Below are 19,751 nucleotides of genomic sequence, written 5' to 3' on the forward strand. Positions count from 1 at the left end.
TGTGGGGACGCCTGAGTGGCTCAGTGGGTTAAGCCTCTGCCTTCGGCTCAGGTCATGATCCCAGGGTCCTGGGATCGAGTCCCGCATCAGGCTCCTTGCTCGGCAGCGAGCCTGCTTCTCTCGCTGCCTCTGCCTGCCACTCCGCCTGCTTGTGTATGTGCACGCGCTCGCTCGCTCTCTCTCTCTCTCTCTCTCTCTGACAAATAAATAAATAAATAAAATCTTTAAAAAATATTTTTGGGATAACAAAATTACAATTTAACAAAATCACGATTGTTCTAACTAGTATATAGGTTTTAAATTTCTCAGCTTTAATTTATAATACAGTAAAGTTGATAGCTATAATCCACATAACTGAAAGCTCTTTGAGGCCTTTAATAATTTAAGAGTATAAAGGAGTTCTGAGACCAAAAATTTCATTTAGGAAACTTGAGGAGATGCAGGGCAAAGTTAAAGGATACCACAAAGAAGCAATCAAATACAAAATTCGGGACACTCTACAGTTGAAAAGAATGGATTTCTACCAGTCAATGGCATGAAGGAAAAAAGCCACAAATGGTAGTTGGAAGGAAATGCTGCAGATTAAGAAAAATTTAAGAGACATAACAACCAGATATAATGAGTAGAATTTGTTTGGATCCTGATTTGAACAAACCAGGCAAAGAAAAAAAAGATATTTTGGAGCTAATTTGGGAGATCGGATCATACGCTGGGGACTAGACGTGATAATGACAGGGTGGTCGGGTAAGAAAACGTATGTGCTGCTTGGAGATGTACAGTGAAGTATGGAGGGTTGAAGTGACATAATTTCTGGGATTTGCTTTAAAACATATCAGGAGAGAGAAAAAGAAAAAGAAAAAAAGGGACAAAGCAAATGGGTAAAACCTCAATAACTGAGTTGAAGTTAGAGGGAAGTTTATTCTATTCTTGCATATGTTCAAAAGCTTTCATAATTAAAAAGATAAACTTCAAAAAACTGAAAACTTTAAAAAGGCACCAAAAAAACTGCTTCAAAGAACTATCCCCCCTACCTATTATTATGTCCCTTCCTTCCTTCCTTAACACAAACGCAGAGAATTTGAACAAAGGAAATCTCTAAGTGTACCATGAAGGTGAAATACTTTGTCACTGAAAAGGATTTTAAAGATAGAGTGTACCTCAAAATCTCTACTCATCCCAGCTTATCCATTTTCCTTGGTCTTACTAACATATTCCTTCACGGTCCCTTCCCACTTTTTTCTCCCTCCACCCCATTAAGATTTGGAATGTGCTGCATCTATGACTACATTCCAAAAATACAAAGGCTTATTAATGATCTGATCAGTCCAAATTTTCTAGCTCAGAACGCCCCCACCATCCGAGCTCTGGAGCCCATCTCCCTCCCAAAGAAAATAAGACACAAAAATATAAAACATAAAACCAAAGAAAAATAAAACTTATCTTCTATCAACTTGTATAAGTACCTAAGCTCTGAAAAAGGACTTTTAAAAGTCAAAATCTGATTTGATATTCAATTCTGATTCCCTTCCTGAGCACGCGTTGGTCTGAGAAGGTAAAATTGAGCACAGAATGATAGGAATATAAGAAAGCTGAGTAAGTCTTTCAGATCCACATTTATTTAAACGGTGACTTTTGCCACGAGACTCCTGGAATTCATGTAAGTACTCGACTCCAGATCAGAACTAGTCCATTTCTAGGTTTCATTTCTTTGGTTTGTTTGGTTAGTCCTTTTTACTTCTCACCCTGCCCACCTGTTCTTTGATCACCAACAAGTCCAAGAGGTCCCAGACCACTTCATCTTTGGTCTCAGTCCCCCTCACATTCCCACTCACAGCTCACAGATGTTCCCAGTTACACTTTATTTCTTCCTCAACTCACCAAGACCTTGTACATAACCAAGGATACAGAAACCCTAACAGTTCAGGGTGTATAATTTATTTTCAAATCTTAACATCTCAAACTTTTTTTTCTAAGATTTTATTTATTTATTTGAGAGACGGAGATCACAAGTAGGCAGAGAAGCAGGCAGAGAAAGAGGAGGAAGCAGGCTCCCCGCCGAGCAGAGAGCCTGATGCGGGGCTCGATCCCAGGACCCTAGGATCATGACCTAAAATGGGTGCCCCTAAATAAGTACATCTTTAAAAATAAATAAAGGGGCGCCTGGGTGGCTCAGTGGATTAAAGCCTCTGCCTTCGGCTCAGGTCATGATCCCAGAGTCCTGGAATCGAGCCCTGCATCGGTCTCTCTGCTCGGCAGGGAGCCTGCTTCCTCCTCTCTCTCTCTCTCTGCCTGCCTCTCTGCCTACTTGTGATCTCTGTCAAATAAAATAAAAAATAAATAAATAAATAAATAAATATGACTTTTCTCATTCCAAAGTTATAAAATATATTCATCAACATTTTTCTGACTAACAGTCCCTTAATGCCTAAATGTAAGGTAATAACATACATCTGTGTTTTACAATTTTTTCATGAGCAAGGTAGAGTTATTAAAGGGGGAGAGAGGACAGATGCTTTACAATAACCCATGGGCGGAGGGCAACAAAATAAGTAACGGCTATTCTATAATAAATTGACAGCTTTTAGCTCTCCAAATAAAAATATTTATTAGGGGAGGGATAGAGTTGGCATGGTAGAGAAGAAAGAGCCAACGACTGAATAAAAAGGACCTGGCTGATTAAAGCCCCAAATTGGATACTTCTGCCATCCACCAGCTACGTGACAAAGGAAATCACAACCTCTTTGGATTTCCTGCTCTGTACCGCGATGTAAGACCTGCTTTGCCTGTGAAGATCAAATCAAATAAGAGCATGAGCTAAACCAAAGCATGCAAATGAGATGCATGCCTGCTTTCAGGCTCACTTTAACATAGCGTTATGCAGGAGATGAGTCTTGGCAGTTTTTAAACTCTACTTGAGTCTGATGGTTCAAAACTGGTTATCTAGCATTAACTGAATGGCAATAAGAAATTGGATTAAGCGAGGCTTATAAATTAGGTGTCTGTGTGGCTCAGTCGGTTAAGCGTCTGCTTTCGGCTCAGATCATGATCCTGGAGCCCCAGGATCAAGCCCCACATAGGGCTCTCTGCTCAGTGGAGAGTCTGCTTCTCCCTCTGACCCTCCACTCTCTCTCTCTAAATAAAGAAATCTCAAAAAAAAAAAAAAAGTCTTATAAAGTAAAATGAAATCAAGCAAAGGACTACCAATTTTCTACTAATATCAGGGACTAGTGAATAGTCCACTTTGTTTCTGCTGAAAAGCTGTATCGATTTTTAAAAAACAAAGGTGGTGAAACTATTCTCTAGGATTAAGTGTTGAGATGAAGAGAAACCATGTTGGGTCCTTACTCCAAGTCAAAGTAGGCCCCAAAAGAAACTTGGACACATCTAAATGCATCAACGGACTTCAAGCTGCAAGCACAGAGGTGACTTAGAAGCTGGATGGAGTCATCAGCCAAAGAGAATCTCACTCTGTACTCCCAAGGCCTCAGGTGTTTTGTCTGACCCACAAAGGCTCATTTTACAGACGCTGCACAGAAACTTAACATTTCCGAAAGTGCAGCGGGACAGAAATGAAACCGAATGGACAGGCAATGGCTAAAAATGTCAGGACATCTGTGGTTTAGCTCCTAAAAGCCCTTCAATAAATACTCAACGATTCATTCAAACTCATTCCCTTAAGTGACATCTAGAAAAAGCAAAGTGCATATAATTCATGCCATGAGATAAGAGCACAAATACTCTTCAATGTCTGGGGGTTTTCTTGTTTTTAATGTTACTTATCTGAGTAGTCTCTCTCTCTCTCTCTTTTTTTTGGGGGGGGGGTCAGAGTAGATGAAAAAAATTCTTCTGTTCTCTCTCATTTTGCTTCTTGTTGAAGAAAAGGAAATAAAGAGAAACAAAATAACACCAGACAGAGAGGGAAAGGAGGAATAGGAGGAACCTCATGGGACCTAATACTTTAAGCAACTTAAGTGGCTTAACTTCAATTAAAGTTTAATTCGGTACACTTGCGACAATTGGAGAACACTGGGCCAGTGGCTCAGTTCCAGCTGCTTCTTATAAAACGAGTGCAGTAGGGCCACAGGACACTGGAGCTGGGGTTTAAAGATGACCTAATTTTGTAACAAGCTGACTCCACTAAATGGAGGGAAAAAATATTAAGTATGTAGAACTTATATTCTTTTAAAGGTTTAATTAATTTATTTGAGAGAGAGAGAGAAAAAGAGAGAGTGTGTGTATGTGTACATGGGGAGGGGTGGGGAGAGAACTCAAGTCTGCTGAGCATGGAGCCCACCTGGGACTCAAGGTCACAACACCAAGACCATGACTGGAGCCGAAACTCAAAAGTCGGATATTTAACTGACTGAGCCACCCAGGGCCCCCTAAAACTTCTATTTTTAATTGAGTTCTTTTGGAAGGTACTGATTTTCAAGGCATAAAATTCATCCACATAAATCAAGAAAATACTGACACTGTACGGCAAGTATGGAAAAAAAATTAACACAAAAAAATCCTCCATTTGTTTCAGAATACTTTACTCCTATTAATTATTCTTCACTAAGTTTGCCATATTCTGACTAAAGTCACCAGCTGAATGAATGAATCATGGATTCACCAAAACATACACACCAAGATCCCGGTTACTAAGTCCTGGTCTAAGTTAAAGGATTTTATATTGATGACATGGTATACTGCTAAATCTTTGTCTACTTTAACGTCAATTTGCAGAGCAATCATGTTAAAACAAAACAGGACCCACCAAAAGGTTTCAAATATAGCTTCTATAATTCTTAAGAGATTTTCTTAACACAGTTGAGAGAGATTACACACTGACAGGTTGAGAAAAGCATTCACCAATAATGTTTTTCTACTTCAGCTCTTAGGGACGTCAACAGGATCTATCACCTTTGAAATCATTTTGAAAAAGACCAGAAGACGTGGCAGTGAAGCGTGCTCTCTCTCTGTATGACTGTCCATGTCTGTCTGTCTCTCTCCGAGTTTTTGTCCCCTCGCCCTCAAAACACACACATAGGGCATCTCTGTGATTCAGAATGCGTTTGTGAAACACATATCTTGATTTGCAGGGGTAACAAGGGCTTCACGTAGCTCAAGTCAACCTCACAGAGGGAAAGAAGGGAATCTGTACTCCTGACTGGCCAACAGCAGGAAATGCAGGGTTTCTCGGAAAGGCTGGCCTGTCCCATTCCATTCAGTCTCTCTGTATGTGTCATTCACACCACTGTCACCACCTGGAAACCAAACTTATCTCTCAGCTTGCTGAAGCCATTTTTCAGAAGGATGGAACCACAGAAACATGACAAGGAAAGCAAACGATCTGAAGAATCTATTTAGAAATCAGATTTTGTTCTGAGTTTATAAATGACTTTCAAGATATGCAGAACTATCAGTTTTATGGCTCTATGGCTCCATGTTAAATGGTTACAAAATTGTTAAAGTTTAAACTATCATAATAAGCTTCCAAAACTTTGGTATTATTACAGCAACTTACAAGTGAGTCTTACACAATACCTTACAAATGGTATGCTGACATGTGAAGCAGAAGGAAACCATTTGTGACAATGCAGAGGATGAGAAAGTTTCAGCGTTTAAGGAGGAAATGGGAACAGAAGCATACATTTCCCAGATCTTTTAAAAGTAGCCTTCTCCAATTTATTTATTTTCTCAGAGACTATCACGGAAGAGGGATTTTATTCACTGGCAATATAGCATATATCACTGCTTTTACAATAAAAAGCTAATTAAAAAAAAAAAACTAATTTCTTTCCATACTGACAGCACTCTCACAAATGTGGTGAACGTTCCTAAAACCCACTGGACTTTCTAGAAGGGTGGCAAGCACCAACCCCACAAAGTGACACAGTACAAGAAAGAAAAAAGATTCTCTTTATGTGCAGGGAAAGCGGCATTATGACAGGAAGCAGAGTGGCTATGGTTGGCTTACAAAGCTGATTTTCCAGAAAAAAGCTAAAACTACAAAGAAGATTGTGCTGAGGCTTGAATGTGTTCAGCCCAATTGCAAATCTAAGAGAATGCTGGCTAATTAAGAGATGCAAGCGTTCTGAACTGGGAGGAGATAAGAAGAGAAAGGGCCAAGTGATCCAGTTCTAAGCTTCATGGGTTTTTGTTTTTTAATTTTTTTTTAGCTTCATATTCTATTATATTATGAAGACAATAAAACCTTGAGGTTATGTTCACTTCATTTGGTTGCAGTTGGTCTTTTAAGAGGGAAATAAACTAGTGCCATCAACTTAAAAAAAAACTAATTTCTTTTTCATTTCCACTCTCATTTCTCAAAACTAGAAAAGCTAGGGTACCTGGGTGGCACAGTTGGTTAAGCGACTGCCTTCGGCTCAGGTCATGATGCTGGAGTCCTGGGATCGAGTCCCACATCGGGCTCCCTGCTCAGCAGGGAGTCTGCTTCTCCCGCTGATATCTCTCAAGTGTTCTTTCTCTCTCTCTCTCTCTCACTCACTCAAATAAAAAAATAAATAATTTTTTTAAAAAAATAGAAAAGCTTACCTAACAAGTATGTGACACTCAGTTATATCCAAGTCAGCATCTCGTGTGTGTGTGTGTGTGTGTGTGTGTGTGCACGTGCACACGCACCTGTGTCAGAAAAACAGAGATAAAGATAATAGACAGGGGTGACGGCAGATTACTGTTGTCACACCTTCTTTCTCTTCCCTTAGCCTGCCTCTTAGGCTTATCTGTGATTGCTGATCTAAAGATGCTGATCATTGATTTAGAAATTTCTGGGCATGGGCGCCTGCGTGGCTCAGTGGGTTAAGCCTCTGCCTTCGGCTCAGGTCATGATCCCAGGGTCCTGGGATCGAGGCCCGCATCAGGCTCTCTGCTCAGTGGGGAGCCTGCTTCCCCCTCTCTCTCTGCCTGCTTCTCTGCCTACTTGTGATCTCTCTCTCTCGCTGTCAAATAAATAAATAAATAAAAATCTTTAAAAAAAAAAAAAAGAAATTTCTGGGAGTAATGAAGATAGCAGAAGTCTTCAAAGATTTTCATCACTGCCACAAACCTGTCAGCCTAGAAGTAGGATATAAAACAATGAATTTTATTCAACAGGCCTGAAAATGGTCTAATGAATAGTGAAAAGGGCCTTGAATGGTGTTTTAGCACACAGTAAACACTGAAGAAGAAGATATATTAATGTTTTCCTTCCTTTTTCATGAATTTAAAAATGAGATAACTGACCTCCAAAGATGAGGCGTCCTGCCCAGTGTCCTAGGGAAACCAGTGACAGGGCTCTCTCCACACAGAACCAGGTCTCTCTCCCTCCTCCACTGCTCCCATTTGACGACACGTGATAACATCTTTAAATATGCCCCCATATTTTAATATTTTCTTTTATATTTACTTGAAGGTTTTGCTTAAATGGTGCTTGATGTAAGCCTAAAATCCTTCTGAAACCTGGGCACTTTTTTTTTTTTTTAATCTACAAGTTCTGTAATACAACTGCGACGTGAACAGAAAATGAGGTTTAGAAATGACTCCCCCCAAAGCATGAAGGCAGCACTGGCAGGCGAGCAACAGGAGGCTGTGCCGAGCCTCACAGGGGCACAGGAGTACCACCAGCAGAGCCATTAACACCAACTCCATTCAAAGAGAACGTGTCACACGGTGCCAGAAGTGGAAACTAGCTTGTTCTAGGATGAAATGTCATGTAACGATAATTTTCTCAGAGCACAGAGTGGGCCTCTAAATAGCTCGCAATTGAGTCTTACTGCTCTCCACCAACGGTTAGTTCTGCGATCAGTCCTCTTCAGCAAGGAATTAGCAGTTACGGGGAGAAGCAAGAAAATAAGCACTAGAGGCATTTCCTCCCCCACAGTTTTATAAGAACAGTCATATCTGAAGTTTTAATGTTAAGATTATGAACGGTACTTTTTTACTACGGAGTGTTTTACTCCTCTGTGACAACTTTATCTTCCAACAGTTTTTTGAACCCATGTTCACTCTTCTGAAATCTTACTCAAGACTCTAAGTGTCTAAGTTCATAGAAAAGGTCCGGAAGGATAAAGACCAAACCAAAATGCAGTGGTATCTGCGAGGGGAAAGCGAACGACTGGGGCCTGGGGTTGATGAGGGGATTCACGGTCATGTACTACTTCTACACTTTCCCTGGCCCTCGGAAAGCGTGTTTTAGATGCACCAGTGACCTAAGATTTCTAAAGAAAACCAGTATAGGCTCCAATTGTAAGTGTTCTCTGTTGATTTTATACAAAGCCCTAGAAAACAAACAGACATCTCCTTTGGAAGGTAATACTGACTAATTAGGAAGCCCTGAATCTTTCATCCTGCCTCCCATGGGTGACTTTTTACACGTAGGTATATTACTCTGGAACTTGTAAGTCCTCAAAGATCAACCAACATACAGAAATAATGTCTTCAGGAGTTTGTACAGGAAAAGGGAAACAGCCATTCTGAGCCCACTTCCTCTCCTGAACCAGAGTCCCTGGCTCACGGTGCTCTCACCGGTAGGGACCACAATCAAGCACTGTGTTGAGCTGCTCAAAGAAGGCTTTCTTGAAGCGTGGCAGTCAACTCACTTGCTCCAAGCCAAAAATGGGATGGGAGAAATCCATGTATTTTAAGACACAGGGTGTGTGCCTAGTAGCATGGTCTATTTTTAGAAGTTACATTGAGAAACTTCCTTTTTGAGTGCATGTAGGGAGAAAAAAACAGTAATAGAAGGGTAACTGCATGAATTATTTCATTCTTACTGCAGCTCTGTCCAAAATGAGGTAGGTAAATCCCTGAAAGAGCCTGCAGTTTGAGCTCTCACTATCCCCAGAGGCTTACCTCTGCATTCCCATACGTAACTGAAGGGGTTCCTGGAAGACTCCACGGCTTATTTTCAATAAATAGACCTTAAGTCTCCAAAAATCTCAAAGAAGTGCACTAGCAGTAACTAAAGAATAAAGTGTAAGAAATGGACAGAAGTCCAGGGAATGCCAGCTGAGAACTGGGAACGGGATGACAGCTCCCAGATAACTCGCTTGGTGACACCCGGAAGGATAACACACATGAATTCCACCACGCATCATGTGACAGCCCGTCCACAGTCTTTCTGGACACTGTTCGTGACTGAGTCGCTTAAAATAATAAGCAGCAAACCACGTTGCTGCCTTTGTGTCAAGAGGAATACATTTCCACTGCCCAATCCTGGATTTTCTGTTAGTGTAACTGCTCTTAACCCTTGATTTAAGTGTCTTTTTCCCTAATTATGAACGTCCTTCACCTCAAACCTGTTTGTTAAGGAAAAACAGAAGCTCCTGAGTAAAGGGAGAGCTTACGCTTTATCAGGGCTCTGCTCAGCCCTCTCTACTTTGGTCTGTGGAGAGACAGAGACAACTCTTCAACTAGCAAGACCAATCACAGGGCCACAGACAATCACTCTTATTTTACAATATATTTAACCAAATATGGTTAAAATCATATTACAGAAAATTCCCATTATTCCCTGAAAAGCAGAATAAATCAAACAGACCAGAGCAGCATTCATCCTCCTAAAACCGCACACTTGTCTTCAAGGATCCAGATTATAGACACACCATGTGTTTGGAACATTCTAAACCAATAAACTATCTGCTTAGAAAGTTCTTCGGAGGGACGCCTGGGTGGCTCAGTTGGTTAAGCCACTGCCTTCGGCTCAGGTCATGATCCCGGCATCCTGGGATCGAGTCCCACATTGGGCTCCTTGCTCATTGGGAGCCTGCTTCTCTGAATGCCTCTGCCTGCCACTCTGTCTGCCTGTGCTCACTCTGACAAATAAATAAATAAAATCTTTAAAAAAAAAAAAAAAAAAAGAAAGAAAGTTCTTCGGACCTCCACGTTTACACTGGAAAGTCAAAACTGAATTCCTGAATCCACACTAAAATTTAGCTCCTGGTACGGCTCTTGAAATTAAAAGTAAACAAACAATAAGTTCTTAAAAATACTGAGTGGCTAGTAAACGCAATTTACTGACACTGTGAGTTATCCATAATATTTATACAAGTTAAATTTGCCCACAAATCAGATCAACTTTAATATTTATTTCCTTTAGAAAACATTCACACGCAAAGTGAGGAATGGGGAGAGAATCAAACTGAAAACAGTATATATTCAACTTAAGTTGATTTCAAACTGCAACGAAGTCTTACCTCTTCAGGTCCACAGTTGTGACACTAAATACAACTCCTTTGAGCCAAAGTATCATGAAGAGCCTCTGGGAAAAGGGGCAGTTTCCTATGCTTTCACCATCACTGCCAGCCTGGGAAAGAGAAATCAACATTGGAGAACAGGGTCAAGGTGGTGATACTCAAAACGATAGACCTTTTCCTGACTTATACACAAGGGTTCGAGAAAACAGAAGAAGTTGCGCTGTACAAGGAAGGGTGGAAACTCAGGTCTCTTATTCTGCTCTTTCATTTGCCCCCCCAACCTTCTTAAAAATGGCCACTCTGCTACAGCACTGTCCTAGAGAATTTTCTGCAATGGTAGAAACGATCTGTACTACCACTGACCAAATACAGTAGTCATTTGTGACGTATAACTAATGAGTGCTTAAATGTGGCTAATTCCACTGAATTTTTTAATTTGCCTTTTTAATTAATTTTATGAAATGTTAAGTCATCTCCTGTTCTGTGAGACGGCATTTTTTTTTAATAGGGCACCATAAAGGAGAAAACTTGCAGGTTTCCAAAGAGTTAATAAAGTAATCACCAACGCCCACCCATTTAAAAAAATATTCATTATAAAATCCCATATCCTGTTTTACACATTCCTTCAAGGAGCAAGAAAATAACAAGATATCTTTATTAAAAAAAACTATCTGTAACCCTACTTAATATGAATGGAGCAGCTGACAACTTCCCCTAGCTCAATGATGAGATAGAATTTTCCTAAAAATCAGGGTGGGACAGATCTTTACTTCTGTCACATATGCCTCCAGTTTACAAAGGAGGGAGGGGGGAAGCCGGGCACAGGAGCGGGGAAAGCAAGCCAGCATGCTGGAAGAGAACATTCTGACACTTGCTACGGAGCAACACAGCCATCTCCACCACAAAGTCTGTGGAGAAAGCCAAAAATAAACTTTCAACAGCTCATTCAGAGATGCATGGCTCAAGTTCTGTTTATTATCCTAAAGTAACTCTCAAAATATTCAGAAGTCATTTCAGTAAGATGCTACATTAGTAGAGTTACTAATTCCTAAACTAATGGGGAGACATGGTGGAGTAAGACAATAAATAAAGCAGTTACCTGATGAAACATAACACAACTAACAAAATACATGGGCATAAAAAGAGGATTCCAGAACCCTACCCTAAACAGACAGCATGAGAGAGTTACAACTGAATTCTTTTTTTTTCTTTCTAATCATTCTTTACCAGAAATGAAACATACACAGAACTGTAGACAGAGTGAATCACATTCATTACTAGTACTGCAACTTGCAAGAAACTTGACTTCCTAAAGAAGGTCTAGTTCTTAAACTCTAATGTGATTAAGAATAACCTAAAAAAGCATTTTAAACGAGGCTCTCTGGGCCTTATAGCCAGAGATACTGATTCAGAAGAATTTCTCGGTGGGGCCTAGGAATCCTTGTTTTCTTACAGGCACCCAAGGAGATCACAAAGCAAAGCATCTGCTCTACACACTGGGAGACACTGGGGTGGGAAGGTCAGGATGAGTCCTTTTTCAAAGTACAAATCAGTTCATAGTACTAAGTCATCCTACGGTACAAAGTAACTGGAACTCAAAGTTGCTTTTTTGAAGATGTTGGCCGTCCCAACACCTATGGAACACGGATAACATACAAGTGAGTTTATCACAGATAAGAAATTAAGATATTATCTTTCCATATAGCTTGATGATTAATATTTTTATACAAGGTTGTGGCCTTAGATACTCAAATCTTATTATCATTCTTGTTTCGTTTTCCCCTCCTGGTATTAACATGCTTAGCAGCAGAAATAGAACAATAAGAAAACGTGTACCAAATTTCAGACTTACTGAAAAAGCAGTCAAGGTTGGTAGACAAAGAACAAGTCTGACTCACCCTGTCCTACTCCATTTGTTTTATCTGTAGAATGAACCATAATATCCCAAGATGCCTGTCACTGCAGTGTTAAAATAATTATACTGGTAAAGAATTTGTAATAAAGATATTATATATAGGCACTTGGAAAGACATTAAACCCAAGGCAAGCTGGAGAAAAACAGTGACGGGCTACAGATCAAAACCACCACACCACCATTTCCTACGATGGTCTGCAGAGCCTACACTGGAGTTCAGACAGAAGGATCTTGGGGACACGGATGCTACATGAAGACTTAGTCGGGATGCAAATGGCCCCTTTCCTTTCACCCCCGCTTGCCTATAATTTTCTAGCAAATTTTACCAATGTAGTCTCTCAGGCATATCCAAAGCTTGTTGCATATCTCATACTCTCTGCAAAACTATTCTTTTTTTTTTTTTTAGTTTTTTTTTTTTTTTTTTTTTTTGGACAGACAGATCACAAGCAGGCAGAGAGAGACAGGAGGAGGAGGCAGGCTCCCCGCCAAGCAGAGGCCCGACGCAGGACTTGATCCCAGGACCCTAAGATCATGACCCGAGCCAAAGGCAGAGGCTCTAACCACTGAGCCACCCAGGCGCAAAACTATTCTTTTACACACACACAAATAAAAGTACGCGTTTTTCAAGATAGATCTGAAAAGCTGCTATTTTAATGAACTATTCCCAAAACTCATGACAATTCAAATAAGAAAAACTGCCAAGTACAAGTTTTTCTGAACTTGTAACAGCATGAGAAGATTGAGAGGTAGTAACCAGATAATGTTTTCATCAAGTGTAGTGAAACTGGAAAGATTCAGATCTCCAGAAGTCGTAAGTCAAAAAACTTCCCCCTTTAATGCATGTTGTCATAATAAAGTTCCATTTCAACATTTCAATAAAATTCCATTCCAGGGAAAGGATCAAAAGCATGCTCTTCAATATGAACTACGTTGAACATAACCTATTGGTACAATCGAGTGAGGAGGACATTCTGGCATAGTGGAAAGCATTATACCCTGAAAATCAAGATACCTTATTCTACACCCAGTTTTTTATTATAACAAAAATTAACATGTAGGTATATCTCATAACAGTGCCTAAGAAAAGTATACCTTTAAAAAAAAAGAACTTTGCTTTTTACCGCTTCGAACAGTACACTCATTATTTTAAAAGTAATTAAAAACTGAAACCCTTGCAGAAGGTCAGAGTTCCCCTACCTTTGAACCATTCACTAGTTGCTTAATCTTCTGGATTTTTATTTTCTGTGTACGTACTACTTTTCTCTCTTAAAAATGTGATCACACTATATATAACTTTTTTATGATCTACATCATTTTATTCTCAATTTCATGCAATCAGCCCTCTGGAGGCTGTAATGTGCCCTCCAGCATGGTGTCCAAGGGGACCAAGGAAGGAGCCAGGTGTTTCAACCCTGCCAGCCAGTAAAAGGAAGACCTATTCCTTCCTCCCCACTCGGGGTTGGGGTGGAGGGGTGTCAGAGGAGGCCCAGAATACAGTAGTCGGGAGGTTCACAATCAACCAGAGGTATTGTCAATGGCGATTACCTAAGGAACTGGAACCCCCACCCCCCCCAAGCAGAAATGGCCCAGGGGTATCAATGGAGGTCACAAGTTATTCATTCTCTATCTGGTTGTAACAAGGCAGTGTCCTTGTCACCCATCTCTCCGCCCACCCTCCTCTAGAGCCCTGTCAGAGAAGTCTTATTTGAGTATTAGAGAAGTTTAAACCAAGCTTAAACAAGATCCAGAGTCTCATAGCATAATATGAAAATGTCCAAGTTTTGATCAAAACTCACCTGTCATACTAAGAACCATAGCAAACTAAATGAAACATGGCAATCAGTACTGTCACCATCAGGATGACAGAGATGTTAGAATTTGCTGATAAAGATTTTAAAGCAGCCGTGGTAAAAGTGCCTTAATGAGAAATTATGAACAGCTTAAAACAAGTGAAAACACAGAAAAAAGCCTCAGCAAAGAAACAGAAGATGTAAAGAACCAGTAGGAAATTCCACCATAAAATAACCAAAAAAAAAGAGCTCAGAGGATGATCTCACAGCCGAACAGCCAAATGGAAGGGAGACAGGAAAAAATCACTGAACTGGAAGATAGACTAGAAGTGACCTGCTTTACACAGAGAAAAAGTTGACTGAAAATATCAAACTTCCTCTGTATTTCCATAGTTTGAAGTCATCAATCTAACAGTTATTTTTGAAGGCTTCATTTGTGCTATTCATCCAACAATTTCACATGTATAAGTTTATTCTGTAGAAACATTTATACAGATGCCCAAAGACACCAGAGGGAGGAACACTGAAGCTCCATTTGTGACGGCAAACCACTGGAGACCACCCGATGCCGATCGATAAAGGATCTGTTAACTACAAAACACAATCAGACGGTGAAGTCTGGGCTAACCATGTGGCCTTTGCTGGAAAGGGCAGGAGTACAGTCACAGTTTTTCCCTGCGGTGTGTGAAGTAGAGAAGCTACTGCCTGAGTCTTCTGTCTTAAGCCTACACTGTCCCTTTCCTGGTCCTCTGGCTAGAGAGAGTGGACTTCTGTTTGAGTGTTGCCTGCACCTTTTGGTGTTTCCAGCTGCCAACTCCTCTAGCTCTGAGTCTGTGATAGATCAGGGCAAAAAAAAAAAAAAAACAAAACCAAACCCCAAAAAACTCATCTATTCTGCCTCCCCAGAAGCAGAAGTCTCTCAGACATATTAAATTTAGAAAGTAAAATTAAAAATGTAGAAAACGTGGTATATCCATACAGTGGAATAGTATTCAATAATAAAAAGCAATGAGGTATTTTGATATATGCTAGAAGTTGGATGAACTTTGAAAAAGTATGCTAAATAAAAGGAACTGGTCAGAAAATAAAATCATAGGACACAATTCCATTTATATGAAATGTCCAAAATAGGCAAATCCACAGAGACAGGAAGTAGATTAGTAGTTACCTACTTAGGGCTTTTGTGGGGCAGGAAGGAAAGAAGGTTTGGGAATGACTGCTAACAAGTACAGGGATTTCTTCTGAAGCGCTAAAAATGTTCTAACATTGGGCAGTGGTGATGGCTGCACAGCTTTGTGAATACACTAAAAATCACTGAACCGTACATTTTAAACGGACGCATTATATGATATATGAATCATATCTCAAAGCTGTTTTAAATATATAGGCCCAAATTACAAGTATAAATATACACATACTAGACAAGATTTTAACATGGAAAACATAGTTCAAATATTATGATTTCATATTATACAAAAAATGTACATGCCCATAATGTTTTCCCCAAAATTAGAAAACCCAAATAAAGCAAAAACTTGAAGAATTCCACTGACAGAAATAATTGCCAATTTCCAGATAAAGGATGAATCTTCCCATTCATTTAGGTTTTGTTCTTCTAAAAGGGGTAGTTTTATTTAACTTGCTATCAGAGGTTTCTCTTACACACTATTTCTCACCCTTCTCCCTCCAGGCCTCTGTTGTAATTCCTGAATTGCCTAATACCAGTATTTAATTAGAAACTGCCAGATTAACTCCTACCTTGCTGAAGAGGGGTCAGTGGCAGATGCCATAAATATTTTAATGTTTTACTAATTCAGGGTTAAGGAATGGCTCACTTAGAAAACCTAGTTTAATCAGTTGCTAGAACAGTCATTTTAAAACACCCAAGAAGGTGAGCTTGAACTCCGTTCCTCTCTATTTCTTTGTGTTTAAGGGACTGGTGGTGGGGGTGATGGTTGACTAGGGTAAGAAAGACAAGCCTGGGACCTGAGGGTAAAAATGGGCTCCTGACCATGAAATTATTTTCCTTGACACATTTTCTAGGGAATGCACACAACAACATGTCGCCAAAAGAATAAACTTAAAAGATTTAAGGCTTCATTTACCTTCAGTGTGGATCCTATTTCACTTAGCTTGCGCTTAGATTAAAAGTCTCAAAACAACATGATAAATGGGCAAAATCGCCTCCTTTCTATTACTCATTTCTTCAGTTCTTCCTAACCACATGCTAGGACCATGCTAGGTCCTCAGGTTCAATAAGCCATCGTCCTTCTACGGGCTCTGCAGAGCATGAAGGAAACAAGGCTGAGAATCAGACTCAGAGGATTTGAATCCTGACCTCATTACTTATTAGATGTGTAATCTTCAGTAAATTACTTAACATCTGTGAAACTTGACTTCCTACACGACGTTACCAGGAGATCAAATCAGTTAGGGTACACACAGCTCCTGGCATATGGGAAGAGTTTTGTAAATGTTACTTGACTATAAAGATGCTTCATGCACAGAACTCAAGGCCTAACGATGCGTTCTTCAGCTCATGCACTTAGTCATTAGAATCCCTACATTATTCTTCCAGAAAATAAGAAAGGGGAAAGAATTGTGGAACTGATCCCACAAATGGAGCCAAAGGATACATGACGGAGCATTTACTATATCCCAAGCTCTGGTGATGTAAATAAAATCAGCCAACAGCAGGGCATGGGAAAGACCTCAGATGCTACCATTTTCTGGTTCAGTACCACCAGGCCCTTAAGTCTACTCTCCAGGTTCGGTTCTATGCAATTTAAGAACAGATTCATGTGAAATGACATGAGGATACCCAGCTATCAGGATTAGATGAAACTGCAGGCTAGGCTGTTTGAGCTCCACATAAAACATTTACCTTACTGAAAAGGAATGCTCTACTCTCCCCAGACAAGCTCTTCACATGTATTCATCTAGTTCATCCTTATATATTTTGACTCAGCAGAGGAAGGTGGTTAACTAAGAGCCACACCCACAGAATGCCACCACTTCCTAGCTGTGTGACTTTGAAAAAGTGATTCAGCCTCTCTGGGCCCAGTTTTCCTCTTCCACAAAATGGCAACAATAAGATGACCTACCTAGTTGGACTGCTGATGGGAACTGAAGGAGTTAACAAACACAGGGGCTTAGAACCCTTTCACACTTTTTGATATTTGTACTACGCACATGAATCTTTCATTTCAAAAAAAAAAAAAAAAAGAAAGCAAATAAAAGTCTTCCACCCAAAACATATAAATAACGTCAAACAAAAGTGACAGGGGCAGCTGGGTGGCTCAGTCAGTTAAGTGTCTGCCTTCAGCTCAGTTCATGATCGCAGGGTCTTGGAATCTAGCCCCATATCAGGCTCCCCTGCTCCCTCCCACCCCCACGTATGTGTGTACACACACACACACACACACTCCCTCTAAAATAAATAAACCTTTAATAAATACAAAATTAAAATAAAATACTGATTACCAGGCCTCACCTCCAGACATCTGGATTCAGTATGTCTTTGGTGAGGTCCAGGAATCTGCAATTTTTAACAAGCACTTCAAGCAATTCTAATTCTGATGCATTTGGTGGACAGACCACACTTTGGCAAATACTGACACAGAGGAAAAACATGCCAAAAATAAAGACTGGAAAGAAGTTTACGCCACAGTTAGACTTTGAACTTGAATTCCTCGTGATGCCTTCCAGACTCTGCTCTTTGTAGACCAGCAACCCGGTCACCATTCGTTAGACACAGTTTTGGTAAATAACAGCCTCCTCTCTTACTTTAAAGGAATACTACTCGATCTGTCCTCAATGCAGGATATATCGAAACTTAAACCAAAGGAACCTAAAAGCCCTTAAAACTTACGATACTCAAGGGCGCCTGGCTGGCTCAGTCAGTTAAGCCATTGGCTAAGGGACGGACTCATGACCTGGGCCTTCAGGTCATGATCTGAGGGTCTTGGGATTGAGCCCCACTTGGGGCTCCATGGTTGGTGGGAGAGGCTTCTTTCCTTTCTCCCTCTGCTCCTCCCCTCCTCTCCCAGCTTGTACTCTGTCTCACTTGCTCAAATAAAAATCTAAAAACAAAACAAGACAAAACAAAAACACCTAGACACTCAAAATCAAGAACATTCTTATTTATACAAACTAAGAAGCAGAAGCAAAACAATGTAACAATAACCATTCTAAGGGCTTATCTTACTGCCAAATATAATGTTAAGGACATTATGGTGACAAAGATCCCTCTGCAGATCAAGTCTTTTATTCTGTGGGATGGTTGTAACTGGTTTAGAAGAACAATTACAAATTTTAATTATTATATTACTAAATGATTGGACTTGTCAGGAGTTAAAAAAAAAAAGATTCTTCTGTGACGTTAGGGACATGGACCAACACCTGACTTGAAAAACAGCTGGATTTTCCACTTAGAAACCACAGAACTTTACACTTGGGTAAGTCACTCAAGCATTTTGGCCTTTTAGTTTTCTCTTCTGGAAGGGCAGCGGGGGTGGGGGAGTGGTCTGGGGCAAGAGGTGGGGGGTTGAAGATTGCTTTACAGAGCTGGTAACTATAATGTGATACCAGATACATATTCCTACTCTTAGGGAATACAGTGTGTGCAACTTCAAGAGAAAGAGCAAATAATAAAGTGAATGGGGTAACATGTTAATAGGTAAACGGGGTGGTTTCTGTACTGTTCTTATTCCTGCAACTTCAAAGTGTAAAATTAGTTCCAAATTACTAGTTTTTATATTATTCATCTAATTTCCACTTCTGTACGAATAGTTTCTAATTATAACTCATTTTTACTGTACCAGTTATAAATTATCTCCAAGGACAGATAAAAAATCAATATTTTTAAATTAAAATTTTTTATATTTCTTAATCATCCATCAACCATGTAAGGCCCTACTTACACTAAATACTGGAGATCAGTGATGAATAAGAAAAGGCATGGTTCGTACCTTTGTATTACCTATGTTCTACAAAGTTGAATCTGAGTAATTTAAGAATATGAGAACACACTAAAAATGAAACTCAATATAAGATACAGTGTAACTCAAAATACATTCCCCATCTGGGGCACCTGGCTGGCTCAGTCGGTGAAGCATGTGACTCTTGATCTCGGGGTTCTGAGTTTGAGCCCCATGTTGGGTATAGAGATTACATGGAAATAAAACCTTAAAAAAAAAAAAAAGCCACATTTCCCAACAACTGAAATAACACTTTAATATTTTCTCGAAAGTGTCATAAACATCCGCCAATAAATCATGATTTTGAGAGTTTCAGTTTTAAGAGCTTGCCATGGCTCCTCCTCTGAGTTAGTAATTCAGCTGTTAACAGGAAGCTCAATGTTCTCTTGCTTTAGTCTTAATCACCAAACTGAGGAATCATTCAAAACTATTCAAAAATATGTCCTTTCACTTTATTTTCAAATATAAAAAAAGGAAGGAGCAACAAAATTATAAGACAAAGATAATTGTGCTTAACCATATAAAATAAACTTCTAAAATTTACAGTAATTACTAAAGTCATCAAGACTCAAGGTTACTTGAAGACTGTTGGAAGAAATCACTGAAATACACAAATTAGCCCACAATTTAGTCTTAGCTAAATGTCCTGGTTTAGCGATACAGCTGTTTTTTAAGCTTCTTCCACCTACAACTGTAGATAATTAAACCTGTCGAAAGTGAAAGAATTCATCTTCCTGTAGTTTCTCAGTTCTGTTTCATTAGTAAATGACCAAATTATGATTCAATAACCTAATGCAGCTGAGAGCTGAACTAACAATAAAAAGGAGCCTGTAAACATGTACAATAGTCCTTAAAATTAGATCTTTGCAAAAGTTCTCACTTCTCCTTT

At 39.7% G+C, this 19,751-nt stretch overlaps 1 protein-coding gene and 1 pseudogene across 1 annotated transcript in view; one reads left to right on the forward strand and one right to left on the reverse strand.

The window, feature by feature from the left end:
• The window catches only part of CLIC4 (chloride intracellular channel 4), a 71,776-nt gene that overhangs the window by 25,940 nt on the left and 26,085 nt on the right, over positions 1 to 19,751 (reverse strand). Inside the window, exon 2 of the mRNA XM_047724774.1 lies at positions 10,179 to 10,288. Within this exon, the coding sequence (XP_047580730.1) occupies positions 10,179 to 10,288 (110 nt within the window). The remainder of the gene's footprint in view (positions 1 to 10,178; positions 10,289 to 19,751) is intronic.
• On the forward strand, positions 1,107 to 6,129 carry LOC125099168 (60S ribosomal protein L36a-like; annotated as a pseudogene).

This window comes from Lutra lutra, chromosome 4 (genome assembly GCF_902655055.1).
Source record: "Lutra lutra chromosome 4, mLutLut1.2, whole genome shotgun sequence".
Taxonomy (NCBI): domain Eukaryota; kingdom Metazoa; phylum Chordata; class Mammalia; order Carnivora; family Mustelidae; genus Lutra; species Lutra lutra.